General features: G+C 47.7%; 1 protein-coding gene across 1 annotated transcript; it reads left to right on the forward strand.

Annotated features, from left to right (window-relative positions):
• Positions 1–25,636, forward strand: CTSC (cathepsin C; the record flags this gene model as incomplete). The annotated part of the gene is made up of 3 exons (XM_058161582.1): positions 1–171; positions 19,495–19,661; positions 25,452–25,636. Coding segments are annotated over 3 exons (498 nt in total), but the record flags the coding sequence as incomplete, so codon positions are not given.
• Between the last annotated feature and the right edge of the window lie 1,940 nt (positions 25,637–27,576).

The raw sequence follows: 27,576 nt of genomic DNA on the forward strand, positions 1-27,576 counted from the left end.
AAACTCTTTGCTTTTTTGTTTTTAGGTCCCGTGGAGAAGAAAATAACTGTACATCTTCAGAAACTTGACGTAGCTGAAGACGATCAAGGGAACTACGGCTTTTTCACCATAATTTACAACCAGGGCTTCGAGATTGTCTTGAATAGCTACAAGTGGTTTGCATTTTTTAAGGTAAATGAGGACTCCCTTCCCAGAAGCTCGTATGCCATTTATCCCAGAATTTATTGGCATTAAAACGTAGCTCCAAAACTAAAACCTTGCCGAGCAGAGTTGGTAAAAATTCATTTTATGTTTTTTCCCCCTGCCTGTGTAACACAACCGATAGCTACATCTCCCCTTTGAAGAGCAAGCAAGGAGCAAATCAATACTTAACCCTTGTAAAATACAGAATTGTATAAATAATTGAGGAAAGCAGTCCAGCGCATTGTGCGAAAACTTGGTGTTTAAGGTATTTCAGGGCAAACTTTATTGGTCAGTAATGAGCGTAACAAAATACGGAGTATAAGACGCTCCGGACAATAAGATGCACCTACCTTTTTTGGGGAGGAAAGCAAGAAAAAAAATCTGCCTTTGCTTCCCAGCCTCCATCCGGTATTCATCTGGGCCATTCGCCGCCACCCGTTTGCTTGGCCCATTCACTGTGAATGGGCCACAGCCCGTTCAGTGTGGCCTGTTTACCACCGTCCATTTGCCACGGCTTGTTCGCTGCCGCCACAGCCAATTCGTTATGACCCATTCACCACCGCCCATTTACCGCAGCCTGTTCATCGCCGCCATGGCCCATTCGGCACAGCCCATTCACCACTGCCGATTCCTGCCACCTGGAACCGGCCAAAAACAGGGCGTGCAGAGGCCGAAAATGCGACGCGCGGAGGCAAAAAATGGCCAAAATGTGCGGGCCGACGGGTGGGGGAGGCTTCGGCAATATTCAGTGTATAAGACGCACCACAATTTTCACCCACTTTTTTTTGATGGGTGGGGAAGTGCGTCTTATACTCTGAAAAGTACAGTACATGGCGCGAATTGCCTTCTATGCCGTAGGTCTAGAATGGAGATTTCTTTTGCTTAAAATCCAAAACTCTTCTGAGCTTAACCATATCAGATTGCACAAGTTTTATTATGTTGGCAAAACTGCTGTTTCTTGGGATTGGAGGGAGCCTGAAGAAGTGAAGCGTGTGTGTTAGCCTGTGGGTTGCAAGGCTTTGTGGTGGCGCAGTGGTTCGAATGCAATACTGCAGGCCAACTCTGCCCACAGCCTGGAGTTTGATCCTGACGGGGCTCAAGGTTGACTCAGCTTCCCATCCTTCCAAAGTCGGTAAAATGGGGACCCAAATTGTTGGGGGCAATCTGCTGACATTGTAAAGTACTCAAAGTGTGCTGTGAAGTTGTAGATAGCAATAGCACTTAAGAATTGTATACCGCTTCACAGTGCTTTGCCATCCTCTCTAAGCAGTTTACAGAGTCAACCTATTGCCCCCAACAATCTGGCTCCTCATTTTACCCACCACGGAAGGATGGAAGGCTAATTCAACCTTGAACCATTCAGGATAAAACTGCCAGCAGTGGGCAGAGTCTGCCTGCAGTACTGCATTCTAACCATGCGCCACCACGCCAATACAGTGAGAAACTGTGCCATCCGTGTTCAGAAGTAAAGGTTGGAACAGAGATATCTCCAAAGGTAGGGCTATGGTTCCATGGTTGTGGCTGCCATCTTGACTTTTTTGACCTTCAGGCACCCTTGGGTTGGAAAGCATGCAAGGGTCTCTGTGCTTGATCCACCAGCACAAGCAACAAAGGTGATAAAGGATCTGAAGGCTAAATCGTATGACGAATGGTTGAGGGAGCTAGGTATGTCCTGTAGCCTGTTCTAGAAACAGGAGCAAAGAATTCTTGGAATTAGCCTCCAAGGTCTCCAGTGCGGAGGTCTTGTTTCATAGCTGGTCTTTGGCTCAGAAGGGTTTGGAGAGGTCAGGAGCGCGATTTTAATCAAGAGCACTAAACAGCTATTGCAAAATCTTGTGGCAAAGTCAGACCCACTGGAAACACAGCCTCCCCTTGTCCAAAGGTTGTAATCGCTCTGTGATGATACACTGCAGTAATCAGATGTTTACACATCCTAATCAGATGTTTGTCTCCTGGGTTTTGCAAGCTATACACTTTAGGCTTGCCCTGGCTTCTGTTTTCATAGATGGTAGATGAAGTCACGAGGGATAAGGCACCAGACCAGAAAGCTGGAGATCATGAGTTCTAGTCCCATTTTAGGCAGCCCAACTCACCTGTCACAGTTGTTGTGTGGGAAAATAGGAGGAAGAAGGTGGGTTGAATATGTCTGCCGCCTTGGGTAATTTGTAAAAAATAATAGGAAGGAAAGAAAAGGAAAGGAAAGGAGGAAGAAAGAAAGAGAGAGAGAGAGAGAGAGAAAGAAAGAAAGAAGAAAGAAAGAAGAAAGAAAATAAGAAAGAAAAAGAAAGAAAATAAGAGAGAAAGAAAAAGAGAAAAAAAAGAAGGAAAATAAGAGAAAGAAAAAGAAAGGAAATAAAAGAGAAAAAGAAAATAAGAGAAAGAAAGAAAAAAGAAGAAAAGAAAAGAAAAGAAGAAAAATTTGGGCAGAGTTTTTCTCCTTGTCTGTTTTCCGAATACTTTTGATTAGCGGGGGGACATGCAACAGTTCCAAGTCTGTGGATCAGCTGCAAGTCATTTTTCTCAGCCAGCGTGATCATAACTTCAAGTGGTTGTTAAAGGAATAGTTGTAAGTCAAGGACTATCAGTACAGCTGATGGCAGGCACTTAGCCAAACCTGATGAACATCAGAAAGAAGCACAGCAGAGGTAGCCTCGGTATTACTGTCGTGTCCCACTCCTCCGCTGACGGCCGGGTCAGGGAAATCCGAATCAGGCGTGCCTCTGCAGCTCTGCCAAAGTCCTAGCAAAGTCCTCAGGGCAGGCAGGAGACCAGAAAGTGACTTCAGCAAGATATGTTTAGACTTTGCCTGACTCAGAGACTGCCAGAAAGCAGGTCCTTTATATAGGCCATGGGGTGTGGCTCCATGACTCAGCACTTATCCAGGCCTGCCCCTCCCTTCCTTCTGTTGCCTCCGCCTATCCAGCCTTCTGATGCGAGGGTCACTCCAATCAGCAGCTGTTGGTAATTGGCCTCCCTCAGGCTCACATGCTGTGGGGGAGGGGGAGGGGTCTAGTTGCTCCGTTTGCCTGGGCCTGGAGCCAGGGCTGGGGCCGGGAGATGCTCCCTCCTCCACAGCCTGTCTGGGCATGGAGCCAGGGCTGGGGCCGGGAGGCATACTAGGACATTCCTCAGCGTTCGGAAGCAGATAAGAAGACCCCGGCTGCGGTGAGAGTGGGCAAGACACAACAATTACATGGAGAGGAGACTACAAAGAAATCCAAAGTCTGTAGTATATATTAGGAAATTGCGAATAGGCGAGAAATACAAGAAATCAGTGGCAAATTCCTTCTAAATCGCTGGCCAGAAAACAGCAGGAACATGTCCATGAAGCCATCAGAAATTTGACTATCATTCAGAGTAGTCCCTTCAGATATCTCTGAAATATCTTGCCTTCCTCAATCCCAGAGCAGAAAAGCAATCTTAAATTACTCCTTACCAGGAACGGTGAATGTTTTCAAAAGCCTAGCTATTTGCTACGAAGCAGTTTCCTTTAATAATGAAAAATGTCTTTATGGTACCGTGTTTCCCCCAAAATAAGACCCTGTCTTATATATTTTTTGAATCCCGAAATAAGCGCTTGGCCTTATTTTTGGGGAGGTCTTATTATTTTGGGACGCGTGGAGCAAGACGGGGTTCCTCTTGCTGTCTTACCTAATTTCCAGCTCTGTATCCCTAATCCTAATCAGAGGAAATGGCGGGGACTGGCTGCGCATGCGTTTAAATATTTTTGGGGAGGGCTTATTTTTAGCGCATGCGCTCAAAAGCCTGTTTGGGCTTATTATCAGGGGATGTCTTATTTTAGGAGAAATAGGGTATAAAGTACGAACCTGGAAGAAGCTGTCGCTTTTGAACTGAACAAAGAACACAAATGTCTATCAGGATGAAATTTCTCAGAATTTGGGGGCACTCTCCTGTTCTTGCCACATTCGTTCTGTTTTTTTCTCCATCTGCTTCTGATCATAGATAAGAGTGACCTAGCACATCTGGGTGATTGTTTCAGGAAGAGCATATTTTCTAGGTCATTTATTCTGGATTCATCTCAATATTGACCAGGGTTCCGCAGTATTGTCAGGGATGCTACACATCCTCTCCATAATCGGTTTTCTTTGTTACCTTCTTTGAAGAAGCTTGGTGGTATCCGAAGTGAAACAACTAGATTCTGTAATAGCTTTATACCATTTAGTATCAAGCTTGTTAACTCTCAAGATTCCACTATGTATTCTAAAGCAGGGAATCACCAACCTTTTGGACCGCAGGGACCACTAAGTTCATAATTTTAAATCCTGTGGATCACTAATATGAATGTTTTTAAAAGAAAAATAGTATTTAGTGCAATATAAAAAATTCAAATAATTTTTCTGTGGTCCACCAAAATTTTCTCATGGACCACCAGTGGTCCACGGACCATTGGTTGGTGACCACTGTTCTAAAGGGTTTGTGCCAGGGGTGAAATGTTCCCGTTTCTGACCGGATTTCATGATCTGGTAGCGATCGTGGCCGGTGGTTCGGCGATCCAGTAGCGATGGCGGAGCAAAGCTCCGCCCACTAACGCGGGTTAGTGTCATTACTTCCTGGTTTTAATCAGGAAGTAATGTGTTTTTTACCTTCTGCATTTTGCGCATGCGCAGAGGGTCTGCTTGCACACGCATGGCGTGTGCACTTCTGAACTGGTAAGAAAGGTAAGTAGATTTCACCCCTGGTTTGTGGCGTGTGTGTAAACAACTAAGATGATTAAAGGTCTGCAGACTAAAATATATGAAGAATGGTTGAAGGATTTGGGTTTGGCTAGTCTAGAGAAAAGAAGGACTGGGGGGGACATGATAGCAGTGTTCCAATATCTCAGGGGCTGCCGCAAAGAAGAGGGGGTCAAGCTATTTTCCAAAGCACCTGAAAGCAGGACAAGAAGCAATGGATGGAAACGAATCAAGGAGAGAAGCAACCTAGAACTAAGGAGAAATTTCCTAATGGTGAGGACATTTAACCAGTGGAATAGAAGTTGCCTTCAGAAGTTGTGGGTACTTTATCACTGGAGGTTTTTAAGAAGAGACTGGACTGTCACTTGCCTGAAATGGTATAGGGTCTCTATCTTATGTATGTGGGTGTATGGGTATGGGTGTAGGCGTCTTTGTTTGTGTGTGTATTCTTTAGAGAATGGGCATCAGAATTTCAGTTTTAATGTGTGCCATTGTGTACACAGAAAAAGTGACAATAAAGCTTATCTTATTTGGTGGTCTAAAAACTCGAGTTTGTTATTTTAATTTAATATTCTTAATTTATTCTAAGAAATGGTAAATCCAAGAGAAATTATATTGTTCCGGTCAAAACAATAGAACACATACAAAATTACACAGCTCAGTATAAAAAATATCCTCCCATACCATCAAATTATCCATAATAAGCCAATTACAAGAATTGGAAAATCTCAAATGAACCATTGTATAGACAGGATTCCGTGTCCTATTGCTAGACTTGCCCAGTGGTGATTATATACTAATGCATTGTTGATATTAAGCATGCAAATTAAATTCTTAAATCAATGAAAGGGAGATATCCAGTGGCTTAACCAACTGTTAAGTTATGAAATTGGCACCCTCCCAAAATTTAACCACTTTTAATGAATTTATGAAATTGGTCTTTGAGAAGGTACAGAATTATATCATGGCATGGCATGGCATAACAGCATAGCATAGCATGGCATGGCATAACAGCATAGCATAGCATAGCATAGCATAGCATAGCATAGCATAGCATAGCATAGCATAGCATAGCATAGCATAGCATAGCATAACATAGGGGTGTCACTCAAGGCTGGCAGGCTGGATGCAGCCCTTGGGGTCAGCTTGGAAATAGCAAAGGACTGACCTGTGGTGCCTCTGCTAGTGAAAACAGGGCACGGGTGGGGGGCCTGCGGGCACCCACACACATAGTTTTGGCCAGCAGAGTGCTGCAGGAGGCCATCCAGGCCAAAAAAGGCAAAACACGGCCATTTGGACCCGTTTCCCACAGAAAAGAAAACACCGGGAGCCACAAAACCTTTGCCATCCCTGACTATTTCTTGAGCAGCCACAAAACTAGCATATGTAGTTGAATTAAACGTTCTGTTTTCTTCTGAAAATTCTTTTCTTGGATTTATCCATGGTTGGCCTATCGGGAGTTGAAAAGCTGAATAAATCACGTGCTGGCGGGTATCGCACATTGGCAGTTGTGAGGCATATTTTGAGCGACAGCCGCAGAAGAGGGGTGAAAGAGCCTCATGTGGCTCCATAGCCACAGGTTGCTAACCCCTGACATAGTGGACGGCCATTTTTGTTGCCAAAAAAGCCAATATAGCCCTAGGCTGTTATCAACAGGAGGTTGGTCTCAAGATCAGGGGAAGTGAAAGTATTACTTTTATACTCCACTGGTGAGACCCCACTTGGAATATTGCATCCAGTTTGAGTCACCCTCAATACAGAAAAGATTTTTTGAGACTCTAGAACAAGGGAGTCAAACTCGATTTCACTGGGAGGGCCGCATCAGGATTGTGTTTGACCTCGGGGGGGAGGGGGGGAGAGGCGTGGCCAGTTTGACATCACTTGTGTCGGGGCACCTGTAGTGGGCCGAGTGCTCTGCCAGCGAAAACGGGCTCCCAATCTCCGTTTTCGGCTGGGTTGGCCTCCTGCACGCGGCTCTCCTGAGCTCCGTTTTCGTTGGCAGGGGGTTGCAGGAGGCCGTCCCAGCCGAAAACGGAGATTGGAAGCCCGTTTTTACTGGCAGAGGCACCGCGGGCTGGTCCTTCGCTGTTTCCAAGGCTTCCCCGCGGGCCATATCTAAGCACCTCGCGGGCCAGATAGGCCGCCCACCCCGTAGGCCTTGAGTTTGACACCCCTGCTCTAGAAAGAATGCAGAGAAGAACAATAGAGATGATTAGGGGACTGGAGGCTAAAGCATACGATGAATGATTACCAGGAATTGGATATGTTTAGTCTAACGTTGGTTCCGTCCCAGGCGCCTGATGGACCCGGAGAGGTTCCGGACGGAGCTTGGGCCGTTTCCTGAGGGTCTGGCTCATGGCACGGCTGAGGAACTAGTCACGGCTTGGGAACGGGCCACGGCGGGGGCTTTAGACCGTGTCGTGCCTTTGCGGCCTCTGACCCGGCGTAGGTCTCAACCAGCTCCTTGGTTTTCCGAGGAGCTGAGGGGGATGAAACGCCGGAGAAGACGCCTAGAGAGTTCCTGGAAGTCCAGTCGTTCGGAGGCTGATCGGACACTAGTTAGGTCCTATAACAGGGCCTACCTAGTGGCATTGAGGGAAGCGAGATGTTGCTACGTCTCCTCCCTCATTGCGTCGGCAGATAACTGCCCGGCCGCCCTGTTTTGGGTGACTCGCTCTCTCCTTCAACAGGGGGAGCGGGATGACCCGTTACAGGGACATGCCGAGGAGTTTAGTGGTTATCTATACGATAAAATCGTTCAGCTTCAGGATGGTCTGGACCAAAATTGGGTGGATCCAGGTGAGATGTCAGAGAGCTGTCTTGTTGAGATTGTTTGGGATGAGTTTGACCCTGTGGCTCCCAAGGACATGGACAGGTTGCTAGGTAGGTTAAACGCCACCACATGTTTACTGGACCCGTGCCCCTCCTGGTTGGTTATGAATGCTTCTTTGCTGGAGGGGGTCTTTCCCCCCCTTTGCTGGAGGGGGTCTTGAAAGAGGCGGTGGTGAGGCCTCTCCTCAAGAAGCCCTCCCTGGACCCAGCTGTATTAGGTAATTATCGTCCGGTCGCGGCGAAGGTTGTAGAGAGTGTGGTGGCATGTCAATTACCCCGGTACCTGGATGAAACTGTCTATCTAGACCCGTTCCAGTCCGGCTTTCGGCCCGGATACAGCACTGAGACGGCTTTGGTCGCGTTGGTGGATGATCTCTGGAGGGCCAGGGATAGGGGCTATTCCTCTGCCTTGGTCCTATTAGACCTCTCAGCGGCTTTTGATACCATCGACCATGGTATCCTGCTGCACCGGTTGGAGGGATTGGGGGTGGGAGGCACCATTTATCGGTGGTTCTCCTCCTATCTCTCCGATCGGTCGCAGACGGTGTTGACAGGGGGGCAGAGGTCAGCCCCGAGGTGCCTCACTTGTGGGGTGCCGCAGGGGTCGATTCTCTCGCCCCTTCTGTTCAACATCTATATGAAGCCGCTGGGTGAGATCATCAGTGGCTTCGGTGTGAGGTACCAGCTGTACGCTGATGATACTCAGCTGTACTTCTCCACACCAGGCCACCCCAACGAAGCTATCGAAGTGCTGTCCCGGTGCCTGGAAGCCGTATGGGTCTGGATGGGGAGAAACAGGCTCAAGCTCAATCCCTCCAAGACAGAGTGGCTGTGGATGCCGGCATCCCGGTACAGTCAGCTGCAGCCGCGGCTGACTGTTGGGGGCGAGTCATTGGCCCCAATGGAGAGGGTGCGCAACTTGGGCGTTCTCCTGGATGGACAGCTGTCCTTTGAAGATCATTTGACGGCTGTCTCCAGGAGAGCTTTTTACCAGGTTCACCTGGTTCTCCAGTTGCGCCCCTTTCTAGACCGGGATGCCCTATGCATGGTCACTCACGCTCTCGTGACATCTCGTCTGGATTACTGCAATGCTCTCTACATGGGGCTCTCCTTGAGGAGCACCCGGAGGCTCCAGTTAGTTCAGAATGCGGCTGCGCGGGTGATAGAGGGAGCCCCTCGTGGCTCCCATGTGACACCTCTCCTGCGCAGACTGCACTGGCTACCTGTGGCCTTCCGGGTGCGCTTCAAGGTTCTGGCAACTATCTTCAAAGCGCTCCATGGCATAGGGCCGGGTTACTTACGGGACCGTCTGCTGCCACCGAATGCCTCTCACCGACCCGTGCGCTCTCACAGAGAGAGACTCCTCAGGGTGCCGTCGGCCAGGCAGTGCCGATTGGCGACACCCAGGGGAAGGGCCTTCTCTGTGGGGGCTCACACCCTCTGGAACGAACTTCCCCCAGGACTCCGCCAACTTCCTGACCTTCGAACCTTTCGCCGCAAGCTTAAGACACAACTATTTATCTGCGCAGGACTGGACTAGAATTTTAAATTTTGAATTTGGTTTTAATGGGGTTTTATTATTTGTATTGCTATTTTAAATATTCGGCCTTATGTAATAAGTTTTTTAATTGATGTTTTATTTTGTATTTATATTTATGTTTTTACCTGGCTGTACACCCCCCTGAGTCCTTAGGGAGATAGGGCGGTATAAAAATGCGAAAAATAAATAAATAAATAAATAACGGAAGAGAAGGATCAGGCGTGATACGCTAGCAGTCTTCCGATATTTGAGGGATTGTCACAGAGGAGTTCGACCTATTCTCCAAAGCACCTGAGGGAGGGATAAGAAGCAACGGATGGAAGATCATTAAAGAGAGATCTAACCTAGAACTGAGGAGAAATTTCCTGTCAGTGAGAACAATTCATTGGTGGAACGGCTTGTCTCCAGAAGTTATGGGTGTTTCATCATCGGAGGTTTTTAAGAAGCGGTTGAAAAGCTATTTCTTTCAGAATATTATAGGGCTCCTGCCTGAGCAAAGGGTTGGAATAGAAGACCTCTAAAGTCTCTTCCATTATTCTGTAACAAGTGGCACAAAATGTCCTACTAGATAAGCCACATGTCAGCATTTCAGAAAACCCCTCTTGCAGAAAAGACTCCGAAGCAAACATCTTCATGGCAGCGTGTGGAAGCCTTCAGCCAAACATGGCTTTCAAAGCTGTCACCTCCATTCTTAGCTAACATAATACCAAATGAGCGGATGGCTTCAGTCTGCTTTTCATATCCATTAACAGAGAAATGGATATGAAAGCCTTACACACACTGTAAGCCGCCCTGAGTCTTCGGAGAAGGGCAGGATATAAATGTAAAAAGAAAAAAGAAAGAAAGAAAGAGTTGGTATCGACACTTAGATTTTCCTGCAAATTAGAATCTGGTAAATGCTGTTTAATCACTTTCCCCTTTCCTTCTTTCTTTGATCGAGGAAACTACATTTTCCTTAGAGACCCTGTCGAAGGGAAGCTTATCTGACAAAATTCTGGCCTCACCAGACTTGGAATGATCAGCTACAATTAACGGATTTAGACAGGTCTGGGGGAGAAATTGATTTGGACTAGAGATGAAACAGATTTAAAGCCTGACCTAAGGCTTTGTGGAATCCAGACTCGAAGTGTAAAGAGAGCATTTGGGGCAAACCTTGGTAGAACTGAAATTGATGGAAGAAGTTTAGCCTGGGCATCCGTGAATGGACCCCGTTATCTTTAGGCATATAAATCTGAGCTCGGCATGAACTCAATTATTACCTCTACTGTAAAAAGTTTTGAGAGCTGCAGGGACTTAATAATCACCTTTCCAACCCGAAATACCTGTGAATGGCAACGGCATTTTCTCCAGGCATTTTCAGTTCAATAATTGATGCCTACTCTTCATGCTGTTGAAGGTTGAATAATACCCCAAGTGAGGCAGAGGAACAGGAGGAGCCTGTTCCTAGGGCACGCATGAGAAGAGCTGCCAGAAGGCAAGAGCAGCTCAAGTAAAGAGGATGACTTGGGAGTAAGGCCAAGAGATGATTGGCCCCTCCCATAAGGCTTAAAAAACCAGCAATGGCGTTGGGGCTGTTTGTCGGAAAACAATGTTGATAGCCTTGCTCCTTGTCTTGCTGCATTTATTTCTTGTTGGCGTCTTCTGCTTGTGAACTTTTGCCAAGAAAAGCCTTTGGCAGTTTGCCTAATTAAACCAAGGTTGGTGATAAGACTGAAGAATTGTGTTATGAAGAATTTATTTTGATTTAGTTTGGACGACGCTGAGAATGAGTTAATTGTCAGCTGTTCTTGGGAGTAAGGCCAAGAGATGATTGGCCCAAAGTCACCAGCTGGCTTTTATGCCTAAGGCAGGACTAGAACTCACCATCTCCTGGTGATTGGCCCAAAGCCACTCAGCTGGCTTTCATGCCTAAGGCAGGTCTAGAACTCACCATCTCCTGGTGATTGGCTCAAGGTCATCCAGTTGGCTTTCATGCCTAAGGCAGGTCTAGAACTCACCATCTCCTGGTGATTGGCTCAAGGTCATCCAGTTGGCTTTCATGCCTAAGGCAGGTCTAGAACTCACCATCTCCTGGTGATTGGCTCAAGGTCATCCAGTTGGCTTTCATGCCCAAGGTGCAACTAGAACTCACCATCTCCTGGTGATTGACATAAAGTCACCCAGCTGGCTTTCATGGGTAAGGCAGCACTAGAACTCACTGTCTCCTGGTGATTGGCCCAAAATCACCCAGCTGGCTTTCATGCCTAAGGCAGGACTAGAACTCACCATCTTCTAGTGATTGGTCCAAAGTCACCCACCTGGCTTTCATGCCTAAGGCAGGACTAGAACTCACCATCTTCTAGTGATTGGTCCAAAGTCACCCAGCTGGCTTTCATGCCTAAGGGAGGACTAGAACTCACCGTCTCCTGGTGATTGGCCCAAAGTCACCAGCTGGCTTTTATGCCTAAGGCAGGACTAGAACTCACCGTCTCCTGGTGATTGACTCAAAGACATCCAGCTGGATTTCATGCCTAAAGCAGCACTAGAACTCACTGTCTCCTGGTGATTGGCCCAAAGTCACCCAGCTGGCTTTCATGCCTAAGGCAGGACTAGAACTCGCCATCTCCTGGTGGTTGGCTCAAAGTCCTAGCAAAGTCCTCAGAGCAGGCAGGAGACCAGTAAGTGACTTCAGCAAGATAAGTTTGACTTTTGCCTGACTCAGAGACTGCCAGAAAGTAGCTCCTTTATATAGGCCATGGGGTGTGGCTCCATGACTCAGCACTCATTAAGGCCTGCCCCTCCTTCCTCTTCCTATTTTCATCACAGTAACAACTCTGTAAGGTGGATTGGGCTGAGAGAAAAGGACTAGCACCCAAAATCACCCAGCCAGCCTTCATGCCTAAGGTGGGACTAGAACTCACCCTCTCCTGGTGATTGGCCCAAAGTCACCAACTGGCTTTCATGCCTAAGGTGGGACTAGAACTCACCCTCTCCTGGTGATTGGCCCAAAGTCACCCAGCCAGCTCTCATGCCTAAGACAGGACTAGATCTCACAGTCTCCTGGTGATTGGCCCAAACCACTCAGCTGGCTTTCATGCCTAAGGTAGGACTAGAACTCACTGTCTCCTGGTAATCGACCCTAGTCACCCAGCTGGCTTTCATGACTAAGGCAGAACTGGAACTCACCATCTTCTGGTGATTGGTCCAAAGTCACCCACCTGGCTTCCATGCCTAAGGCAGGACTAGAACTCACCATCTCCTGGTGATTGGTCCAGAGTCACCTAGCTGGCTGACATGCCTAAGGCGGGACTAGAATTCACCATCTCCTGGTGATTGGCCCAAAGTCCCCTAGCTGGCTTTCATGCCTAAGGCAGGACTAGAACTCACCATCTCCTGGTGATTGGTCCAGAGTCACCTAGCTGGCTGACATGCCTAAGGCAGGACTAGAACTCACCATCTCCTGGTGATTGGCCCAAAGCCACTCAGCTGGCTTTCATGCCTAAGACAGGACTAGATCTCACAGTCTCCTGGTGATTGGCCCAAACCACTCAGCTGGCTTTCATGCCTAAGGGAGGACTAGAACTCACCATCTCCTGGTGATTGGCCCAAAGTCACCAGCTGGCTTTTATGCCTAAGGCAGGACTAGAACTCACCATCTCCTGGTGATTGGCCCAAAGCCACTCAGCTGGCTTTTATGTCTAAGGCGGGACTAGAACTCACCGTCTCCTGGTGATTGGCCCAAAGTCACCAGCTGGCTTTTATGCCTAAGGCAGGACTAGAACTCACCGTCTCCTGGTGATTGGCCCAAAGTCACCAGCTGGCTTTCATGCCTAAGGTGGAACTAGAACTCACCATCTCCTGGTGATTGGCCCAAAGTCACCAGCTGGCTTTTATGCCTAAGGCAGGACTAGAACTCACCATCTCCTGGTGATTGGCCCAAAGCCACTCAGCTGGCTTTTATGCCTAAGGCAGGACTAGAACTCACCATCTCCTGGTGATTGGCCCAAAGCCACTCAGCTGGCTTTTATGTCTAAGGCGGGACTAGAACTCACCGTCTCCTGGTGATTGGCCCAAAGTCACCAGCTGGCTTTTATGCCTAAGGCAGGACTAGAACTCACCGTCTCCTGGTGATTGGCCCAAAGTCACCAGCTGGCTTTTATGCCTAAGGCAGGACTAGAACTCACCGTCTCCTGGTGATTGGCCCAAAGCCACTCAGCTGGCTTTTATGCCTAAGGCAGGACTAGAACTCACCATCTCCTGGTGATGTGCCCAAAGTCACCAGCTGGCTTTTATGCCTAAGGCAGGACTAGAACTCACCGTCTCCTGGTGATTGGCCCAAAGTCACCTGACTGGCTTTCATGCCTAAGGTGGAACTAGAACTCACCATTTCCTGGTGATTGGCCCAAAGTCACCTGACTGGCTTTCATGCCTAAGGTGGAACTAGAACTCACCATCTCCTGGTGATTGGCCCAAAGTCACCAGCTGGCTTTTATGCCTAAGGCAGGACTAGAACTCACCATCTCCTGGTGATTGGCCCAAAGCCACTCAGCTGGCTTTCATGCCTAAGGTGGAACTAGAATTCACCATCTCCTGGTGATTGGCCCAAAGTCACCTGCTGGCTTTCATGCCTAAGGCAGGACTAGAACTCACCATCTCCTGGTGATTGGCCCAAAGTCACCAGCTGGCTTTCATGCCTAAGGTGGAACTAGAACTCACCATCTCCTGGTGACTGGCCCAAATTCACTCAGACAGCTTTCATGCCTAAGGTGGTACTACAACTCACTGTCTCCTGGTGATTGGGCCAAAGTCACCTAACTGGTTTCCATGCCTAACGTGGGACTAGAATTCACCATCCCCTGGTGATCGGCCCAAAGTCTTCCAGCCAGCTTTCCTGCCTTAGGTGGAACTAGAACTCACCATCTCCTGGTGGTTAGTCCAAAGTCACCAGCTGGCTTTTATGCCTAAGGCAGGACTAGAACTCACCATCTCCTGGTGATTGGCCCAAAGTCACCTGACTGGCTTTCATGCCTAAGGTGGAACTAGAACTCACCATCTCCTGGTGATTGGCCCAAAGTCACCAGCTGGCTTTCATGCCTAAGGTGGAACTAGAACTCACCATCTCCTGGTGATTGGCCCAAAGCCACTCAGCTGGCTTTCATGCCTAAGGCAGGACTAGAACTCACCATCTCCTGGTGATTGGCCCAAAGTCACCTGACTGGCTTTCATGCCTAAGGCAGGACTAGAACTCACCATCTCCTGGTGATTGGCCCAAAGCCACTCAGCTGGCTTTTATGCCTAAGGCAGGACTAGAACTCACCATCTCCTGGTGATTGGCCCAAAGTCACCAGCTGGCTTTCATGCCTAAGGTGGAACTAGAACTCACCATCTCCTGGTGATTGGCCCAAAGTCCTAGCAAAGTCCTCAGAGCAGGCAGGAGACCAGTAAGTGACTTCAGCAAGATAAGTTTGACTTTTGCCTGACTCAGAGACTGCCAGAAAGTAGCTCCTTTATATAGGCCATGGGGTGTGGCTCCATGACTCAGCACTTATCCAGGCCTGCCCCTCCTTCCTCTTCCTATTTTCATCACAGTAACAACTCTGTAAGGTGGATTGGGCTGAGAGAAAAGGACTAGCACCCAAAATCACCCAGCCAGCTTTCATGCCTAAGGCAGGACTAGAACTCACCGTCTCCTGGTGATTGGCCCAAAGTCACCTGACTGGCTTTCATGCCTAAGGCGGACTAAAACTCACTGACTCCTGATGATGGGCCCAAAGTCACCAGCTGGCTTTCATGCCTGAGCCGGCACTAGAATTCACCGTCTCCTGGTGATTGGCCCAAAGCCACTCAGCTGGCTTTCATGCCTAAGGCAGGACTAGAACTCACCATCTCCTGGTGATTGGCCCAAAGTCACCTGACTGGCTTTCATGCCTGAGCCGGCACTAGAATTCACCGTCTCCTGGTGATTGGCCCAAAGTCACCAGCTGGCTTTCATGCCTGAGCCGGCACTAGAATTCACCGTCTCCTGGTGATTGGCCCAAAGCCACTCAGCTGGCTTTCATGCCTAAGGCAGGACTAGAACTCACCGTCTCCTGGTGATTGGCCCAAAGTCACCAGCTGGCTTTTATGCCTAAGGCAGGACTAGAACTCACCGTCTCCTGGTGATTGGCCCAAAGTCACCAGCTGGCTTTTATGCCTAAGGCAGGACTAGAACTCACCGTCTCCTGGTGATTGGCCCAAAGCCACTCAGCTGGCTTTTATGTCTAAGGCGGGACTAGAACTCACCATCTCCTGGTGATTGGCCCAAAGTCACCAGCTGGCTTTCATGCCTAAGGTGGAACTAGAACTCACCGTCTCCTGGTGATTGGCCCAAAGTCACCTGACTGGCTTTCATGCCTAAGGCAGGACTAGAACTCACCGTCTCCTGGTGATTGGCCCAAAGTCACCAGCTGGCTTTCATGCCTAAGGCGGACTAAAACTCACTGACTCCTGATGATGGGCCCAAAGTCACCAGCTGGCTTTCATGCCTAAGGCGGACTAAAACTCACTGACTCCAGAGCCTCCAGAGGCTGGCAGTAGTGAGGCAGAGGAACAGGAGGAGCCTGTTCCTAATGCACGCATGAGAAGAGCTGCCAGAAGGCAAGAGCAGCTCAAGCAAAGAGGACAACTCGGGAGTAGGGCCAAGAGATGATTGGCCCCTCCCATAAGGCTTAAAAAACCAGCAATGGCGTTGGGGCTGTTTGCCGGAAAACAATGTTGATAGCCTTGCTCCTTGTCTTGCTGCATTTATTTCTTGTTGGCGTCTTCTGCTTGTGAACTTTTGCCAAGAAAAGCCTTTGGCAGTTTGCCTAATTAAACCAAGGTTGGTGATAAGACTGAAGAATTGTGTTATGAAGAATTTATTTTGATTTAGTTTGGACGACGCTGAGAATGAGTTAATTGTCAGCTGTTCTAATAAAGTCTGTTTGTTTTTGAACTGGTTGCATTTACTACTACCTACTTGGGCCTGGGTCACAACACATATTCTCACTTATTAAAAAATAGTGGGCGCTGTTAGCTCAGTATACAGACAACCACTGCTTGAGTTTTTTCCAACTTTCTGGAGGGCAATATTCTGGCCCCTTCAAACTTGGTTTACACGTTCCTGCCATCGCTGGCCATTGGCAGCTGGGGATGATGGAAACAAGTTGCAAGATAGATAGGGAATATTGCAAAAAACAAAACAAAACGCAACCCCTTTCATTGCTGTTTCTGCATACGGTGGCATTCTTTGGCTCGGTAAAACCTCGCATCCGTGCCAACGTGATTAATCACCACGGAGCAGCCTATTCTCCATAAGTGTAACTACCATGTCTTGAGGCAGTGAATTTCATGAATTATACATCGTGTGAAGATATAATGCCAGTGAACCGCCATCTATTGCTATTCAATTGATTGGTCGAACAAGGATTAAGCTCTCGGTAGGGTGGGGGGAGAGAGAGAAATTATGAAATTATTTTTTTTTAAAAAAATGAATGTAGGAAAAAGATGGGGGGGAAATCTATCTGCTTTCTTCAGAGCCGTGCATAATTATCCAGACTGCAATTACGTTTCACCCTTTAAATCCCAGCTGCTATGATTTATCCAATGGTACTCTGCGTGAAGAAATGGCTCAGTGACCCATTAAATTTATTTATGTATTTCTTCGATTTTTATCCTGTCTTTATTACTTTATAAGTAACTCAAAGTCAGCAAACATGTATAATACTCCTTCCTCTTCCTATTTTCATCACAGTAACAACTCTGTAAGGTGGATTGGGCTGAGAGAAAAGGACTAGCACCCAAAATCACCCAGCCAGCTTTCATGCCTGAGCCGGCACTAGAATTCACCGTCTCCTGGTGATTGGCCCAAAGCCACTCAGCTGGCTTTCATGCCTAAGGCGGGACTAAAACTCACTGACTCCTGATGATGGGCCCAAAGTCACCCAGCTGGCTTTTATGTCTAAGGCGGGACTAGAACTCACCGTCTCCTGATGATGGGCCCAAAGTCACCCAGCTGGCTTTTATGTCTAAGGTGGGACTAGAACTCACCATGTCCTGGTGATTGGCCCAAAGTCACCAGCTGGCTTTTATGCCTAAGGCAGGACTAGAACTCACCGTCTCCTGGTGATTGGCCCAAAGTCACCTGACTGGCTTTCATGCCTAAGGTGGAACTAGAACTCACCATTTCCTGGTTTCTAGACCATCATCTTAACCGCCTACACAAATTGGCCCTCCGAAGAGAGATACCTATCATGAGCACAATGTTTGGGAAGTCAAAGTCAAGTCATCTTTAAGGGCTGCTCTCCTAAAAGTAGGCGGGATAAGGATGGAAGAAGAAGGCCTGTGAATCCCTGCCTTGTCTTTAGCCAAACCTTGGTGCTACCTGATCCAAAGAGATTCCACAAGGGTACTTCAAGGACCACATATGCAGAACAATCTCCATTGGAAAAATATATCGGGATGGCAGATACAGGGCTACCTTTCCTTAAACTCCCATAGCAGGCAAGGTACAAAAGTTACATTAGGTCATATCCTTGTGTGCGATGGAAAGCTGTGATCTCTGTTGCTTGCCATTTCTTACTATTCCTTTCCGTTTCCTATCACTGCTGATCATCTTATCCTTTGCTGCCACCAACGTCTGTTTCAACTGAAAGTACGTTCATTTGCATTTCTACTGTGACATAAAGTAAGATAATTCTCCTGCTATGAAACAACAGACCTGTTTTGGAAGTTAAGAAACCTTAAAATAACACGAGTTAAACGGGATTGGGGGCTGGAGGCTAAAATATAAGAAAAACGGTTGCAGGAACTGGATATGTCGAGTCTGATGAAAAGAAGGACTAGTGGAGACATGATAGCAGTGTTCCAATATCTCAGGGGTTGCCACAAAGAAGAGGGAGTCAAGCTATTCTCCAAAGCACCTGAGGGTAGAACAAGGAGCAATGGGTGGAAACTAATCAAGGAGAGAAGCAGGGGTGAAATCTAAAAATTTTCCCTACCAGCTCTGTGGGCGTGGCTTAATTGGTAGGCGTGGCTTGGTGGTCAGATGACTGGGTGGGCGTGGCCAATAACAATAAATAATAAAAATAATAAACAAAGTATACAAAACAAGGGGTGAAATGTAAAATTTGTTATTACCGATTCTGTGGGCGTGGGGTGGGGGTGGGGTAATGTGACTGGGTGAGCATGGCCAACTTTTTCTCTTTTTTTTTTTACTTTTAAAAGCATTTTTTTCTACAACCTCCTCAGCTGAAGAGGTTGTAAAAAAAATGCTTTTAAAAGCCTGTGATGATCAGGCAACTCAGCTGGGATCGCCAGAGGAAAAAAAGCTTTTAAAGGGTTCTGATGATCCCAGTTGAGTTGCCTGATCGCCAGAACCTTTTAAAAGCATTTTTTTTACAACCTCTTCGGCCGAAGAGCTTGTAGAAAACATGCTTTTAAAAGGTTCTGGCGATCAGGCAACTTAGCTGAGATTGCCAGAGGAGCCTTTTAAAAGCTTTTTTTTTTACAACCTCTTCGGCTTTTAAAGGGTTCTGACTTTCCCAGCTGAGCCGCATGATCATCAGAGGCTTTTTTTTATTTTTAAAAGCATTTTTTAGGCCAAGAAAAAATGCTTTTAAAAGTAAAAAAAAAACAACCTCTGATGATCGCATGGCTCAGCTGGGGTGGGGGGGCAGGGGGGCAGGGATTTTTGCTACCAGTTCTCCAAACCACCCGCCTCCGTCACTCCCGGATCGAGTGATCCAGTCCGAACCGGGAGCATTTCACCCCTGCTTTGGGCCTCCCAGCCCAACTGATGTTAAGATGCCTTGAGTGAATCAAAGTTATCAGTTTATTTAAATACAAATAAATAAATCCGAGAGGACACTATTTTGGTGGTTTTGTAAGATTTCACAGAGATTGAGACTGGAATCTTTTGCACACAATCATCATCATCCTCTTTTAACGACCCCATAATCCCCTGGGGGGGCTGGAGTCTGGGCAACTGAATGGAGCTGAGTGTTTACTGGCCAGATGCCTTTCCTGTCACCAAGGCGGAGTTATATTCAGCAGATACATTCTCAGTGTGCCCAGAGAGAGAGAAATATCTGCCTCTACCTAGGATTGAACTCACAGCTTCCTGATTGTGAGGTGAGAACTCCACCTCTAGGCTACCGCACCACCCGATCTTTTGCACACAATGCCTCTGTGGAATTGCTGGTATCCTATCTAAAATCTGATCTATCTTTTCTTCTCTTCCCTTTTTAGTATAAAAAAGAGGGTTCCACAGTGACAAGTTACTGCAACGAGACTCTACCAGGCTGGGTACATGATGTCCTGGGCCATAATTGGGCATGTTTCACTGGAATCAAGGTCTCGTCTTCAGGTTCCCAAGATCGTGTGCAACAGCTACCTCCTTCGAAGAGCTCGGGAAGGTGAGTCTTGTTTAGCAAAACGGCATAGAAGACCTGCCTGCCCTGTTGTAATTCAGAAGACTGCAGTCGACTCAGCCGGTTTTCCTTCAGGCCGCTATAGCAACGGTGATTTTGTTTTCCGTTTCGGTTAAGCATCTCCTCAGCAGACAATCTCCTTAGTCTAATACAGGGGTGTCAAACCTTGGGGGTTGTGTTTGACCTTGGTGGGGGCTAGGGTGGGCATGACCAGCTTGACGTCACTCGTGTCGGGGGCACCTGTGGTGGCCCGACTACTCTGCCAGTGAAAATGGGCTCCTGAGCTCTGTTTTCAGCTGCGACGGCCTCCTGTAACTCTCTGCCAGTGAAAACAGAGCTTGTGAGGGCCGCGGGCTGTCCTCCCGAGCTCCGTTTTCGCTGGCAGAGGCACCGCTAGCTGGTCCTCCGCTGTTTCCAGGGTGGCCCCTGGGCTAGATCTAAGCAACCTGCGGGCCGGATTCAGCCCCCAGGTCTTGAGTTTGTCACCCTTGCTCTAATATGTCCATTGTTGTGGTCCGTCAGCAGCCTACGGAGCTGGCAAGAGTCGGACAGCAATGAAGTAGAGGTGGGGCCAGGACCATCGGGAAGTGAAGTGCGGATTCCAGAGCCTCCAGAGGCTGACAGTAGTGAAGCAGAGAACAGGAAGAGCCTGTTCCTAATGCACGCATGAGAAGAGCTGCTAAAAGGCAAGAGCAGCTGAAGCAGAGAGGACAACTCGGGAGTAGGACCAAGAGATGACCCCTCCCATAAGGCTTAAAACAGACCGGCACCGGTGTTTCAGCTTGCCGGAAAACAACGTTGTAGCTGCATCCTCTGCTTCGTCTATGTCTTTGTTTTTGTGGCTTCTGGACGTTTGCCAGGAAGGGCCTTTGGCAGTTTGCCTAATTGAACTAAGGTTTGTTAGATAACTGAGGAACTTGTGTTGTGAGGCATTTGAGTTGAACAACGCTGGGAATGAAGAATTCCCAGCTGTTCGAATAAAGTTTATTTTTCCACGGACTAAGTTTATTACTACCTACTTGGGCCTGGGTCACAACATCCATTTTGTTAGGACAGCAGATTGGTGACCCTCATGGGATGTTATTCAGTACAGCTCAGCATTCACACTCGTTGGTTGATCTTCCTGTAAAGAATGTCCAAGTAAGCCTAGACTTACAACAGTTCATTTAGTGACTCTTCAAAGTTACAATGGCACTGAAAGAAGTGGCTTACGACCATTTTTCACAGTTACGCCCTTTGCAGCATCCACATGATCATGCGATCTAAATTCAAATGCTTGGCAATTGGTTCCTATTTATGACTGTTGCTGTGTCCCGGGGTCACAAAGTGAAATAACTGGCGCCCAGCTGTCCCGAGTCATTTTTCAAAGTGATGCCGGTGGCGTATAAATTTAATAAATAAACAAAACTGAGTATAGGTTTCCTTGGCCACAGCATTCACCTATCCATCTTGCAGTAGCCAGGAGGTTCCCGAATCCTAGATCTGCTCTATCAAAAAACAATTCCATGCCTTCAAGAGCCAATAATGGAATTGGCTAAAACCATGATGAACAACCATAAATCCATCTTGCAGTAGCCAGGAGGTTCCCGAATCCTAGATCTGCTCTATCAAAAACAATTCCATGCCTTCAAGAGCCAATAATGGAATTGGCTAAAACCATGATGAACAACCATAAATCCATCTTGCTTAGTTTGTTTTAGCCTGTTGTCCCATTCTGAGCTCGACAACTGCCAGACACCAAGAAAAGATTTGGACAAAATTCTCAGTTTATTGAACCAAGATTATTCTGCCCCAGGGAAAAATGAACCTCTTAAGATACCTACCTTAGAATCCCAGCAAAATCTCTCTGGAGGCAAGTCGTTCCACTGATTAATTGTTCTAAGCGTCAGGAAATTTCTTCTTAGTTCTAGGTTGCTTCTCCCTTTGACTAGTTTCTACCCATTGCTTCTTGTCTTGCCTTCTGGTGCTGTTGTGCCTCGCTCACCCCCCTCTCCGCAGCCGGGCCCCTCTCATCTCCTGTTATCTCAGCCAGAGATGGATAATGAAGACGAACGGCCTGTGCATGCCTTCAGCCCCCAGTCCTGGCACCATGCCCGGACAAACTGAGCAAATAAACCCCTCCCCCCACAGCATGTGAACATGAGGAGTATGAAGCCAGTCAGCTGGAATTGCCGGCAGCTGGAGGGTGGAGGGATCCACGCTTCCGGAGAATGGAGGCTGATTGAAAAGAGGATTTAAGGGTGAAGCAGAATCATCAAACACATGGTTCTGGGCAGCTGACCACATGGAGTTGAGAGTGGGGGGGTTATACCTTCTCTTGGGCTTTGCACTTGAGCTTCCAGTTCCTGTGCAAGAACATGTATTCTATTGGCTGTTGTAGGGGTTATGTAGGGGTCATACCTGGCTCTATAGGTTGTCTGAACTAAGTTTGGTTGACATTTCTAAGGGCGATGCAATAATTAATGGGAAAAAATCATTGATTTTTATCCACCCTGATACCAACAATACATCATCTTATAGAAATTCACATTCCTTTTATTTCTTGTAGACCAAAACCTGCGCCCCTCACTTCTGAAATACTTAAAAAGGCTTCCAATCTGCCAGAATCCTGGGACTGGAGAAATATGAATGGTGTTAATTACGTCAGCCCAGTACGAAACCAAGGTTTGTTTGTTTTCCCCAACCCTGCTTTTGACTTAACTGTTTTGCAATGCTTTTCCAAAAAACAAATGTCCTTTTGTGGGCATTCTTGCAGAGGTGGGTTCCACATAATTTTACCACCGGTTCGCCACGCACCGAAAATGTGAGCGCGTGGCTTCAGCCTGACCCAACTCCAGGGCGCAACAGCGGCAGCCGCTCGCCCATGATCTATAACCTCCCTTCTTCAATTCCTGGATCATCTGATTCCAGGAGGCTTTGTGTTCCTCCACATAGGCCGTAGCCTCCGCAATTGTACTGATTTTTTCGTAATGCCCTCCCGGAAAATCATCAATCCCTCTGGCATCAGCCATCTGAAGCCCACTCCTTCTGGTACAATTTGCTTGACAAAAGTAATATTTCTTTCTTTTTCACGTACCTGTCTGGGAATCTGCCTCAGAATGGCTATCTCCCTGCCCCTGTAAATCAGTGCCCCACTCCTATGTTTTCTAAGAATTTCATCTCGTCTCTCTTCTCACAAATTTGACATGAACCTCTCTGGGAACTGCATGCGTGCGTGCATATTGCGAATTAACTCTATAAACTCGATCCACATCCCAATTCATGAAATCAACACCTCTCCCAAGAAATTCTCCCAACAATTTAGTCACAACATCTCTCAAGTCTTCTTGGTCCACTTCTTCCAAATTTTGAAACCTAAGGAAATAAGACATTTTATCCATCTGTAGTCCAAGCACAGCATTGCCTGTCGTCTCCTCTCTTTTCTGCACTGCCCGCATCTCACCCTCAAACCTTCCACTTTCTGCTTGTTTTCTGCTGAAACTTGTTGAGTATCCTTTAAATCCTTTTGGATAGTCACAATTTCTGCTCTTATTTCATCCAATTTCTTGTCCATATTAGATAACTTTTCCAAAATTCTCTCCATCTCTCCAGCAGTTGGTCTCTGACCTTTTGCCATTAAGGGGAAAAAAAAATACAAAATCCTCAGGCAGGCACAGTATCCTTGTAATTTCCTCCGGATCCACCAGGGGGCACTCACAGGAGCAACGAGTCCAGAGTACAGTTAGTCAACCAGGAAGCCGAAGGGAAGTGATATCATCAAAATTCTCATAGTGAAGGCGGAAGCTGGACGCCACCACTGTTCCCCAGAAGGAGGGGGGGCCTCAAACCTTCCCTCCTAAATTTCTCCATCACCTCTTCTCTCCAGAGCTCCACAAAACCGGTAATCTTCTTATTTTAAGTTCTCCTCTCTCCAGAATAACTCGTGCTCCTTCCAACCGCAGGGGAGAAAAAAAAACCCCCCCGCACTCCGGAGCACTCCACTCACGTTTACCGATATTCCCTTCCCTTCTCCTCCTCAATTCTTCTCCGTTCCCTGCTCACCACCAGGCTGCTGCAGTTATAAATCCAATGCCCCGGTATCACCGGGCACAGCGGCCCAGGCGACGACCAAAATAATGGCCGCGGCCTGTGGCCTCCGAACCCCGCCAAGCCTAGGACGCGCCAGCATCGGTCCCCACAGTCCTGTATGTCGGCTGGGAGACCCCTGGCGAGCCGTCCGTGCGGCAGGTGTCCTTTTCGGAACACCTGGCCCCTGAGGGCCTCGGCGGCGGCCGGATTCGGGCGCTGGAGGCAGGAAAAGCCTTCCAGACGTCCGTTGCCGCTGGATACCGGAAGTCGTCTCCCAACATCCATTTTGTTAGGACAGCAGATTGGTGACCCTCATGGGATGTTATTCAGTACAGCTCAGCATTCACACTCATTGGTTGATCTTCCTGTAAAGAATGTCCAAGTAATCCTAGACTTACAACAGTTCATTTAGTGACTCTTCAAAGTTACAATGGCATTGAAAGAAATGACTTACGACCATTTTTCACAGTTACGCCCTTTGCAGCATCCCCATGATCGTGCGATCTAAATTCAAATGCTTGGCAATTGGTTCCTATTTATGACTGTTGCTGTGTCCTTGGGTCACAAAGTGAAATAACTGGTGCCCAGCTATCCCGAGTCATTTTTCAAAGTGATGCCGGTGGCGTATAAATTTAATAAATAAACAAAACTGAGTATAGGTTTCCTTGGCCACAGCATTCACCTATCCATCTTGCAGTAGCCAGGAGGTTCCCGAATCCTAGATCTGCTCTATCAAAAAACAATTCCATGCCTTCAAGAGCCAATAATGGAATTGGCTAAAACCATAATCATCATCATCTCCTTCTAATGACCCCATAATCCCTTGCGGGATGGAGTCTGGGCAACTGAAAGGAGCTGAGTGTTTACTGGCCGGATGCCCTTCTTGTCGCCAATGCAGAGTTTTTCCCCCCAGCAGATATCCAGAGAGAGAAATATCTGCCTCTACCTAGGATCGAACTCACAGCCTTCTGATTGTGAGGCGAGAGCTCCACCTCTAGGCCACCGCACCACTTGGCTAAAACCATGATGAACAACCATAAATCCATCTTGCTTAGTTTGTTTTAGCCTGTTGTCCCATTCTGAGCTCGACAACTGCCAGACACCAAGAAAAGATTTGGACAAAATTCTCAGTTTATTGAACCAAGATTATTCTGCCCCAGGGAAAAATGAACCTCTTAAGATACCTACCTTAGAATCCCAGCAAAATCTCTCTGGACGGCAACTTCCTACTTTGTCCAATGATTGAATGCAGATGGCCCAGTGTTGTTGGCTTAACATCAGAGGTGGTATTCAGCTGGTTCAGTCCGGTTCACCCGAACCGGTAGCGGAAATCGTGGGTGGGCCCGTCCACCTGCCCTGGCTCTATGCCATCCTCTTTAGGCATGTTTTTGAGGCCGGGTGCATGCACGGAAGACGCGCGCACCAGCAAAACATACGTGTGGAAGGCCGGGCGCATGTGTGGACGGGATGTAAGTAGGAGCGAAGCGAGCACACGCGCTCACATTTGCGAACTGGTAGGGAAAGTAAGTGAATCCCATCCCTGCTTAACATCCGCCACGACGGAAGATAGCACAACATGTAATAGTGAACTCCAACACCGTGGTCGTGTTTTAGAGAAGTTGGGGGGAGGGCTGGATTTGGGTATAGTTAAGTTGTGATTGCAAAAACCGGGCTTCAGTTAAGTAACTGATAACTCCTTCTCTCCAGAATTCAACAGAGGCTCCACGTGACCAACTATGATTTTGTGAAAGCCATCAATGCTGTTCAGAAATCATGGAGAGCAACTGCCTACAGGGAATACGACAAGCTTACTTTACAAGACCTCGTTCGGAGAGCTGGAGGATTGAGATCCAAAACTCCCAGGTAAAGGAAGTTACTTGTCAGTGGGTAGATATAGGGCAGGGGTCGGCAACCTTAAACACTCAAAGAGCCACAAAGGTCCTAACCGGAAGCCCCCGTTCAAATCTGGACCAACCGGAAGTCCGGTTCCCCCATCATAGTCTCCTCCTAGCACACCGTCCTTTTTTCCTCTACTGACCGGAATTTGGTTCCCCCACCGTAGAGTCTCCTCCTAGTGCAGCATCCTTTTTCTTCTACCTGTCCTAACCGAAACCCCTATCAATTGTGGAGCCGACCAGCAGCAGGGAGCCGCAGCAGAGGGATGAAAGAGCCACATGCGGCTCCAGAGCCGCGGGTTGCCAACCCCTGATTTAGGGGATGTGTCCTGGAGCCTAGAGACGTTTTTGTTCTTGACTCCTGACTTAGTTGGTGGTTTCCAAAATGGTGATGATGGTGATGACATAATGGTCCAGATTAAAAAAAAAGAAAAGATTGTGGACTTTGTGCATTTCTTCAAGGGCTTTTGTCTTTTCTGGAGAAAAGAATGGGTATAGTAAGCCTTGTCAGCTACATTTATGTACATTTTAAGCTGGAAGGGACTTTGAAGGTCTTCTAGTCCAACCTCCAGCTCAAGCAGGACACCCTACTCTAGTCTAAGACAAAGGGCTGTCCATTCTCTTAAAAACCTCTAGTGATGGAGCATCAACTTCTGGAGGCAAGTCGTTCCACTGATTAATTGTTCTAAGTGTCAGGAAATTTCTTCTTAGTTCTAGGTTGCTTCTCCCTTTGACTAGTTTCTACCCATTGCTTCTTGTCTTGCCTTCTGGTGCTGTTGTGCCTCGCTCACCCTCCTCTCCACAGCCAGGCCCCTCTCATCTCCTGTTATCTCAGCCAGAGATGGATAATGAAGACGAACAGCCTGTGCATGCCTCCAGCCCCCAGTCCTGGCACCATGCCCGGACAGACCGAGCAAGACGAATGGCCTGGCATGCCTCCAGCCCCCAGTCCTGGCACCATGCCCGGACAAACTGATCAAATAAACCCCTCCCCCACAGCATGTGAACATGAGGAGTATGAAGCCAGTCACGAGCTGGAATTGCCGGCAGCTGGAGGGTGGAGGGATCCACGCTTCCGAAGAATGGAGAGGCGACATCAGCAAAAGGAAGGGAGGGGCAGGCCTGGATAAGTGCTGAGTCTGGAGCCACACCCCATGGCCTATATAAAAGATCTGCTTTCTGGCATTCTTTGAGTCAGGCAAAGTCTAATTTGGATTGCTGAAGTCACATCTTGGACTCCTGCCTGCCCTGAGAACTCTGACAGAACTTTGGCAAAGCTGCAGAGGCTTTGTGGCCATGCTTGATACAGACTTCCCCGACCCGGCCGTCAGAGGAGGAGTGGGACACGACAGGTGCTTTGGAGAATAGGTTGACCCCCCTCTTCTTTGCATCAGCCCCTGAGATATTGGACAACTGCTATTGTGTCACCCCTAGTTCTTCCCTTCATTAGTTTAGACATACCGAGTTCTTGCAACCGTTCTTCAGATGTTTGAGCCCTCCAATCCCCTACTCACTTCAGCCAAAGACACCCAAGAAGTAACTTGGCATTAAGTAGGCAATGACAAACCTCAATCAATCACCTACTAATTAACCACTGGCATTAACCACTGAAACACCTACTTGAGCATATATTAAGGTGAGGAAAACATTCAGTGGGATGGAGGCTTAGTTATCATTTCAGTACCGTGGTCTCTGCAGCTGAAACTCTATCCGTACTGATGGTGCGATATTATGGTGCAGTTATTGAGCCCTTCAAAATCATCACACTGTTTTAAGCACTCCACAGTCATTTTAAAAAAGAAAACGTTTGTGACCAACGTTACACTCCTTGTTGGAACTCTGTTCAATTTTGCTAAGGGCTTCTTACTTTAGCCTCTAAAAATGAAGTGCTTACTCGGGAGGGCAAAAGTGCCAATAATCTTTCTTTATCGGTTTGC

This window comes from Ahaetulla prasina, unplaced genomic scaffold (assembly GCF_028640845.1).
Source record: "Ahaetulla prasina isolate Xishuangbanna unplaced genomic scaffold, ASM2864084v1 Contig31, whole genome shotgun sequence".
NCBI classification, from domain to species: domain Eukaryota; kingdom Metazoa; phylum Chordata; class Lepidosauria; order Squamata; family Colubridae; genus Ahaetulla; species Ahaetulla prasina.